This window comes from Maylandia zebra, linkage group LG7 (assembly GCF_041146795.1).
Source record: "Maylandia zebra isolate NMK-2024a linkage group LG7, Mzebra_GT3a, whole genome shotgun sequence".
Lineage (NCBI taxonomy): Eukaryota > Metazoa > Chordata > Actinopteri > Cichliformes > Cichlidae > Maylandia > Maylandia zebra.
The window spans coordinates 17,908,363-17,917,987 of record NC_135173.1 but is presented as its reverse complement, the minus strand read 5'-3'; the positions used below and the strand labels follow the sequence as shown (position 1 = coordinate 17,917,987).

Here is a 9,625-nt window from a genome sequence, read left to right as displayed (position 1 = left end):
TGTGTGGTGGTTGTCATTTTTCTTTAAGTTAGATTTTGTACCCATTGCCTGTACAGTTTATATGGCATACTGCAAATACCCCCCCCCCCCCCCCAACTGCATTATCTATAATCCAGGAGTCCGGGGCATCCAGAAAAGTTGAACACTTTGAATAAAACACTTCACATTTCTTCACAGTACAGCACATTTATTTTATTTATGTAAAACAGGGGTGTCAAACATAAGGCACAGGGGCCAGAATAGGGCTGTAGGAATGTGGCCCATGGGACAGGTCTGGGAAATGCGAAGTAAAGAATAAACATTTGGGCTTTTAACTGGATTTTATTTATTTCTTACAATTTTAGCCCAATGACAGATTTCTTTAGTTTACTAAAAGAGCATGTCTTTATCATGTAGAAAAACTAAGATGCACTGTTGAGATCACACACCTTTCTTTCCTGTGTTAAGAAATCTTGAGGATTAAATGGTAGTTAAACTTTTTTACAGTGACAGAAAAGGGAGTTTAGTTTGTGCAGCCTACTCAGGGTTAGGGTTAGATGTAGAATGAGTTGGACATCCCTGATCTAGGAGATCTCAGCTGTAAATTGGGGTAAATGAGTTTCCAAAAGCTCTTCATTTCGATTGATGTTAACTTGTTATGCTGGTTTTCATTGTCCACTTTGTCAGACCATTTTTAAACACTTCTCTAACATTTTCTACACCACGTGATTAATCGATTAATAATTAATCTAGTTAAAAATGAAAAATACATTGCATAGTCGTTGCCTTTACTATGTTAGCGGTCACATTTTGTGTGGAAAAGCATCGCTATGTAGCAGTCGCACGTCTCCTCTTATCACTCTTAGGTGGAGTGACGGTTGTACTCGTAGGCAGGATGCATCCCGTCATAGTGGAACTCCCTCCACTGCTCGGTGCTCTCTCTGCTCCTCTCGTTTTGCTCTGAAAGTAGAGGAGGAGAATTTCAGTGAACGAACTCTTCTTTTTCACCTGCGTCCGATGAAAATGCTCCACGTACCGTCATGTTCCTCCTCAGCGTAGCTCTCAAACTCGTTCCGCTTCTCCTCGTGAAACTCTCTCTTCCGCTCATCTGCAGCCAAAATCTGCCTCTGCTCAGCTGCAAGCACAGCAAGTATGAAATGGTCAGGTTTTCAAGGCGTAAGAAGCACGAACGCCAAAATCTTGTTTAAGGTGATGTAAAAGGAAATGATTAATTGGTAGGAAAATTACTGAAGCACTCATTTACTTGAGTCCAGTTTTCAGTGTGACTATCTGGACTGTTTCCTTTGAAATACGAGCTGCATTTAATGCGTGACTTCAAAGTACAAAAATGTCAGAAGGACAAGTATTTATTCTTGAGAAGAGTCAATAATCCCAGTTGATGCATGATGTCATTTGTCGAGGTTTGAGCTGGTTTTATTTAGGTACTTTAGTCCAGTTGTGTCTCACCAGTCATCTAGTTGGATAAAGAAATGAATCTGCAGGTTAGTGAGACGATTATTGTGATATTAAAGAACAAAAACAAAAGTCGGCCCAAACTGGGTCATAAAAGGATGGAGGCAGTCAACAGCCACACTCATGTAGGCTGTCTTCATGTTGTTTGATGAACATCACAGCAGAAATCAAGACTGAACATTTTTTTTTCAATTTTCTTTTGTCCAATTTTGATGAGTATGTGTAAATTGTAGACTCGGTTTGGTCTTGTGCTGCTGTAGCTTGTAACCTGCTTCAAGTTACAGTGTAGTGTGTGTTCAGAGATGTTCTTCTGCATACCTTTGTTGTAACAAGTGGTGATTTGAGTCACTAATGCCTTCCTATCAGCTGGAAAGATGGAGCTGCTAGGAAGTAGAAGAGTAGAGGCATGAAGTTGTACACTGCGTACAAGTGCAGAAAAATACAGCAGCTACAAAAGAGAACCAGTTTAAATTTAATGCTCACATACTTTTACACGCACTCACACAAGCTGTTAAACATCACAAAACTGCTCCCTCAAACAAATCCACAGAACTGAATCACTGCGTCCAGGGACACTTTGAAAACACGGACGAGCTATAGACGCCTAAAGCACTGAAGAGGAGACAGAAGACTTCTGTATTGTATTTCAGGCCCCCAACTGACTTCTAAAAGTCTCACGCTGACTCGCTATTCACACATTACAATGTTCCAAAAAAGAAAGATGAAGAAGAAGAAGAGGAAGAAAGCGTTTGCATTGCACTGCTGAGCTTTGAAAAAAAGCACAAAGAGGAAATTTCATAATAATAATAAGACTTGGAATGTAACTGCTGTGTTTGATTTCTGTAACAAAGACTGTGAAATGCGATCGCCTGCTCTCACGCTGGCATCACTTGAGGAATGGGCTGTTCCTTCATCCAGGGGATGAAGATTTGTGGCAGCGATTCAGTTTTACATTTTAACCTACTTGGGCATATAAATCATCATTTTTAACCTTTGTTTAACCAGCAAATCTTTTCAAGCAAGCCAAAATTATATAAGCTATCAGTTTAACGTGAGCAAACCATCACCCAAGACTTTATGTCCACAAAGATCTAGGTACTGTGCTGAAGAGATGTCAACTGAAGGAAAACTGTGGCCTTACTGTACTTTCACGTAATACCACTTAGAACCACAAGATGGTGCAGGTGTGTCATTGACTGATTCCTCAAACAATAATCTAATACACTAACACTTTCATTCTTTACAGATGCAGCAGAGGAAATTTGTTCGCTGTGTGTGCAGTGCTAAGAAAAAGAACCTATTTTCTGCTCAGTTTCAGTAAAATCCCATGTGACTGAAGCACAATATGTCTTGATGCATGCTCAATCATCCAGGTAAGTAAATCCCCAAAAGTTGATTCTGTTCATCTGGACGTAGCGTTTTACGTGGGAAAAACGTTTTGTCACTCATCCAAGTGATTCAGTCTCAGCTGACTGCAGGTTTCCTCAATCTTATAAACAGTACATTTGCATGAGGCGCATTTGCATGAGGCACAATATGTGGCGTTCACCTCTAAACACTCAGCGTGACGACTGCGTGAAGAGTTTTAGGACAGAGACAAAATTTTGGCACTGCGATAAGAGCTTTGAGCCATCCATGCAAAGTGCCGATTACACACTCCTTCTGATAACATCTCGCCCTCCTAAAAATGAACTCTCCTAGTAGCAGCTATCACAACCACAACAGGCATAAGACAGGATTTTTTTTCAGCGTGCAATTTGCAAGAAATTGTGTGCCACAGACACGTTTGCGTGACACATTTGAATATTCTCCTCCTGAAAGTGATGAGGAGAATATTCTCTCCTCCTCTTACAAATACGTATTCCATAAGGCAGACCACAAAAACACTCCTGTTTTTCACAGGCTGTTCTCGTTTATATGACGCCCATAAAACAACAGCGTTTGAACACACTGTGGCAAAATATGATGCGGGTTTTGTAGTTCATCTTCTGTACATTGTAGTTTTAACACAATGTCATATTGTTAGGAGAGACGAGTGTGAGAGTGTTCCAATTCTCACGGTGTTTCTCTTTTCCTAAGTCCTTAGCAGTTCTCTTACCCACTTTCCCTTGATCTCGATGATGTTTATAGTCAAGTCAAGGAAAAGAGGTTAGGAATAGGAGATAGGAGTTACCTTCAGAAAGCACCCTAGGTGTAGCTAAAACAAATCAGAAAATAAATGAGAATAATAAAAAATATATATATCAGTGCATATCAGAAGAAAACAAAACAAAACACCCCTTTTGTGGGTAAAATGCTGCCCCCTACTGGTAAATGTTTTAGTGAAATTCTGCCAAGTACTGAATGTTACTTTCAACTGCTCCCTTATTTACAAGGGTTGTCACAGCAGATAGCTCCACATGTTTGCTTTGGTGGATTTTTTACACTGGATGGCCTTCCATCCAGTGTGATTGTGCATGCCCTAAAGAGATATGTGTCTCCTTTTGGGACTAAACAAGGATCTTCCACTTGTTAGACAAATGCGTAACCACAAAAGAACCGCTTGAAATTCTGACAAGTATAATTACCTAATAAGTACCTTTAACCTATTGTGTTTTAATGGAAGGACAAACAGGAGAAATCAAGCACAAGAAAGAGAAAATGCAAAGTCCACACAGAAAAGGTCAAACGCCTGTGTTTGAAGCTAGGACCTGTGAAGTGTGAGGCAAACACTGTGTATGAATTGTATAAGTCGAAGACAATAGATGGATAGTTAGAAGAATTAAAACTTTCACTGACGTCTCCTAATAGTATACAAAGAGATCCTCCTTGGATCCTTGATCAGCAGGTAGACAATGAAGAAAACACTCCTGTAGGGCAAGTAATGTGGATTTTATACCACGACTGTGTCTGTTGACATATTGTATGTATTTTCCTGCAGACAGTGTAAATGGACTGGTTCTTTTATAGTGCTTTTCTGCCCTGCTTGAGCACTCAAAGCAAGGCTTCAGAGAGGAGGAGGGTTTTCACCCAACGCAGACATATTTCTGTGCAGTCCTGCACAATCACAACTGCATGTTGCTGGACGTGGATGATACTGTGTGTTGGCTGAAAGCTGATTGGTTGATAAGCGAGCTGTAATAAGACGTTATGTCCAAAAATATCTAGGTATTGTGTTAAAGAGGTATCAGCTGAAGTAGAACTATGGCCTGACCTGCATGTAATACCACTTTGAACCACAAGGGGTGACAGCAGAGTTAGCTGTGACGTCTATTGTCAGACCGGTTATACCGCATACTTTGTACGCCGTTTCCATCGACAGCTGTCTGCTCGCTGCAAGTAGACAGACAACAAACAAATGACCACACCCTAACCACAATTTCAGCAAAGACGAACCACTCACACTGGAAAAGTTGAACAGCCTTTCACCTTTCATCAGAATTCCCAGCTTAAGTTGGCATGCACACGTGCGGCTGCTTGGAATTCAAGTTGTAAATTACCAAACTGAAAAAGATTTAGAGATTAATTTACAGAGCAGTATCTGTCACCAGCATGTGAAAGTTTATTCAGCACAGTTAGTACTGAGGTCATCTGACTTTAGTTTTATATTTTATCTCTTTCAGAATGGTAAATGGCCTGTATTTGTATAGTGCTTTTACTAGTCCCTAAGGACCTCAAAGCGCTTTATACATCCAGTCATCCACCCATTCACACACTGGTGATGGCAAGCTACGTTGTAGCTACAGCCACCATGGGGCGCACTGACAGAGGCGAGGCTGCCGGACACTGGCGCCACAGGGCCCTCTGACCACCACCAGTAGGCAACGGGTGAAGTGTCTTGCCCAAGGACACAACAACCGAGACTGACCAACAGTGTTGGTCAAGTTACTTGAAAAAAGTAATCAGTAACTAATTACCAATTACTTCCCTAAAAAAGTAATCCCGTTACTTTACTGATTACTTATTTTCAAAAGTAATTAATTACTTAGTTACTTAGTTACTTTTAAAAAACACGATTTACAACCTGAGTAGGTAATAAAGCAATAGATCTTTCAGCCCAATTCTACTTTTTCTGCATAATCCATCATACAAAATGTAATCAAATTCAAATTTTTTAAACTTGTTTTATTAGTTTTAACCTTTTAATTTTATGCATCAAGCAAAAATTTAATTATATGCAACATTCTCTGACTGGAAGAAATTTGTTTAATATTTAAACCTATTTTCTGCACATTCCAGCACATAAAATAAAATATTTTTGTGTTTACACTCAGTCTTTCAAATAGATGCAAGTAAAACACAGCAGAAAATAAATAAAGTCAAAGACTCAGCGGTCCTGTTGCTCTATTTTCACCTGTAAAGCAGGACTACGGTAGGCGGAGGTTTACCCTGGTGCAGGTGTGCCGCAGCGGTCAGTGGAAGAATCCACGAGTTTCTCTGTGAGTTTTCCATTACGTCGTTGCGCACTCGGTGCTTGTTTAGGGTTTTTTTCGCTGTAAAAAGAAGTTTTCTTCCCACGCACAACGGACGCTAATGTTTTTGTCACTTTTTATGGAATCAAACTCAAAGTAAGGTCAGTACTTCCACGCTTTAAACGCTGCACGCTCATACTCTCTCCCACAATCGATATGTGATCCATTGTTGATCTGCACACAGCTGTTGTCACTAACGGCGCACTCGCTTACGTCACTGTCATGAAACATTCTCGCAAAAAAAATCACGGTTTTAGTAACGCAGTAATGCAGCGTTCCTACGGGAAAGTAACGGTAATCTAATTACCGTTTTTGCAATAGTAATCCCTTACTTTACTCGTTACCTGAAAAAAGTAATCAGATTACAGTAACGCGTTACTGCCCATCTCTGCTGACCAAGCCGGGGCTCAAACCGGCAACCTTCCGATTAGAAGACGAACTGCCAACTCTTGAGCCACGATCGCCCCATTGAAATTGCACAGCAGAGCTAATCATCCATCATTTTATCCACCCTGCACATTACTGCTGACCTACTCCCACAAAAGCCAAACAGCATCATTTGTTGGACTGCGATGTCCATCTTTGGATATTAAAACTCTGACTAGAAACTATATGTCATCATATCTGCCAGCTGAAACAGCTGCCTCTATCAAATACTTCCCTTCAAAATTTCATCCAACTGCAGGACAGGTAAATGCCTTAATGCAGCACGAGAGGCTCTTCAAAGTGAGCAGCTTGTTTTTCTCACTTGGTACTTGCTTTTTTCCCCCTCTGACCCCTTTCTGCCTGTGTGTTGGCACATTCCACATTCAACTCACAACCACTCACCCACTCACTCATCCATCTCTGTCTTTTCAGTCTGTTCTCTGCTTTGTGCTCATTTTATTCCTCCTGTTTTTTCTGGGGTTTTTTGCACAAAGTGTCTCGCTGTTATCACACGTACGGCACATTATGCAACTGCAGTTCAGAACAGCAGCATTGTTGTGCGCTCTCACCTTCCTGCTGGTAAAACTGTGCATAACAGCCGGCGGTAAAACGCTCAAGAATGCCACACATTGTTCAGTAATGCGAATACGTTGACAGGAGCAAACTGGTGTGTCCCGCCCCGTGTGTCCTGCTGCAGCGCCAGGACAGGAAACTGAGGTCTGGGATGGTCTAAGTTCATGCCAGGTCCACAATAAGGTTAACAGCTGCTGGCTGCCATGACTATAAAATCCTTCAGGCTGCCATAAACATGTTCCCTCACAGCAGAGTCAGGAAACAAAAGGGCTGCATCTCTATGAGTCATCTCATCATTAATACAGACACCAGAAGTGCATTTTTAATAAAACAAGTAATACAATAAAACTATTTCAATACATTCATCACTGGGGTTCAGCAATACTCTTTCCTCCCCACTGCTGTCAGACTCCATAATAAAGACTTTAACTGATCAAGCACACACATCCATACATATGCAATAATACTAAGTGCAATAATCCTTTCTGTCATCGTTGTATTTTTACTCAGTTGTATATAGTATTTGTATTTGTATTCTATTTTTATCTTATTGTATATTTATTTTATTTTATTCTACTGTACATAGTATTTTATTTTATTCTATTCTGTACAGCTGTGTACTGTATTTATTCTTATTGTATTCTAATTTTTGCCTCATAACTTTTGCACTGTCCACTTCCTGCTGTGACAAAACAAATTTCCCACGTGTGGGACTAATAAAGGTTATCTTATCTTATCTTATCTTACTCTGACACTTGTTCCCATCACAGTATCAAACATCTTTATGTTCAGGATGAGGATGACAAATGTGTAAAACGTTATTATCTTTGCCTCGGCACCACTACATTTTTCACTTCTGCACATGATGAATGTTGAGGCTTGTGGATCTCAGAGATATTTTATCTGCCTGACGTATCAGGCTTTCTTTCAGTGCCAAAAAAAAAAAAAAAAAAAAATCTTCAAGTAACAGTGAAGATTTCCTCCTGCTCTTTTTAGTCTTCTGCATGTTCCTGTACTTCACCCATGCTGTCTTTTTGACAATTAAACCATCTTTTAAACAATCAGATATTCAAAGCTTTACAAAAAGCCCATTTCTAGGCTCATTTTTCTGTTTATAACCAACTACAGTCACACCTGGTGTGATGGCCTCAGCCACACATTGGTAAAAAACCAGTCCACTCACCTCATTGGTTTGGTTTTGCAGTTAAAAATGTATTTCAGTAATGTCATTCATTCATTTCTTCACTTAAACCTAACAGTGATATTATGAAGTCCGCACATAGTAGCGCTGTGTGGTTTCTAAAATGTATTTTGTCAAATTAAATGTATATTATATCATGGTTCTCTTTCTTTTGTTCAACCTGGTTTGGCTGTTTCCTGCCTAAGCAAAAGGCATGACTTTGAAAGCACAACGCCAGCTCAGCAGGACCAACTATGTGCGTGTCAGCAAGGGGGTGTTTTAGGGCTAGTTAGGTTATTTTGTGCTTAGTTAGTGTTTATTTCTGTTTCCCTTATTGTATGTTAACGGTTTGGCCAAACCACTATCCAAGTTACCCTCTTGTGTCTTTGTGTTTAAGTTGTGTATACTTTTTTTGCCTAGTGAATTTTCTGTAAGTCATTTTTTGAGTAGAATCATATTTAGTTTAGCTCTTTTATTGGGGTAAAATAAAATAGAACCCACCTTCAGGTTGTATTTCCTGTGTCCTCTATGCCTTCACTGCTTGGTCCCTCACATCTAGATTTAAACTTCTCTGAGAAGTTCCAACGTGATTTTAAATCATGACATAACACATAAACAGCTCTTCTGAGAGTCTTTAAGGACCTGTTGATGCCGGTAATTTGTCTGTCCACGTCCTCTTAGATCTGATTACAGCATATGACACTGTAGCTTATTTCTGTCACATCTTGAATTGTGTGTGGGTATTAAAGGTACAGCCCTAAAGCACATTTAGCAGAACATTAGCAGAAGTAATTTTTTCTTGTTTTTACAGGTAAAAGCTAGCATTTTCTAGCATTTTATGCCAGAATTGACCACAAACAGACTTCACCGTGCAAACACAGTCTGGCTGACCATGTCAGACTCCAAACGACTGCAAACTGACTCAAAGTGAACTCACCGTCCAGCTCATCCTGGGACTTCACACCACGTCTGCTGCGTCTTCTGAAGAAGTTTGAGGCATCGGCCTGCTTCATGAAGACCCTTTTCAGTGGACCTGCAGTGGAAGCGGGAGGGAGTTTAGTTCACAGTGTAAAGTGATACACAGGGCGATACGCAGGGAAAGAAACGCAGCTGATGCAGCCCCTGACCTTGAGGATCTTTGGTGCTGCCTGTGCTACTGGGCACAGCTGCAGAGCTGGCCTCCGGAGACCCTGTGTCGAAGCACAAAACATGAAAGGTCTAAATTCAAAAGGACTCCAGTTTTTCTCATGCCTGCAACCAACTAATAAGACAATTTTTTTTGGTAAAAAATCTCACTCCTGCATCATACTCACATGAAAGTGCAAAAAGCACAGTGAGGAGAGCCAAGAGGGTTGCATACGTCCAGGACATCTTTTAAACTCTGAAATACTGAGAGATGTGAGTGATGAAGAAGAGCAGGAGGGAGAGAGGGGAGTAAGACGTATGTGAGAGGTGGGATGGGGCGCCTGGGGCGATATCGACTGCTTCTCAGTGCAGGGAGGGAGTGATCGTGCAGATCTGATAAGGGGCTGAAACCAACAAA

General features: G+C 40.6%; 1 protein-coding gene across 1 annotated transcript; it reads right to left on the bottom strand.

The window, feature by feature from the left end:
- Positions 1–176: 176 nt before the first annotated feature.
- On the bottom strand, positions 177–9,569 carry ucmab (upper zone of growth plate and cartilage matrix associated b). Its single transcript, XM_004567777.2, has 5 exons — positions 9,396–9,569; positions 9,210–9,272; positions 9,020–9,115; positions 1,016–1,114; positions 177–939 (listed from the first exon to the last, which is right to left on the bottom strand). The coding sequence occupies exons 1-5, from the start codon at positions 9,451–9,453 to the stop codon at positions 842–844; spliced, it is 414 nt and encodes a 137-aa protein (XP_004567834.1). The 5' UTR covers positions 9,454–9,569; the 3' UTR covers positions 177–841.
- Between the last annotated feature and the right edge of the window lie 56 nt (positions 9,570–9,625).

What these genes read in the sequence shown, in the direction of transcription:
- ucmab (XM_004567777.2), bottom strand. Translation starts at nt 9,453, where the DNA reads ATGTCCTGGACGTATGCAACCCTCTTGGCTCTCCTCACTGTGCTTTTT. An exon ending in GTCCCAGGATGAGCTGGACG is followed by an intron (nt 1,115 to 9,019) that starts GTGAGTTCACTT and finishes CTGTGCTTGCAG; the next exon opens with CTGAGCAGAGGCAGATTTTG. An exon ending in CGCTGAGGAGGAACATGACG is followed by an intron (nt 940 to 1,015) that starts GTACGTGGAGCA and finishes CTCTACTTTCAG; the next exon opens with AGCAAAACGAGAGGAGCAGA.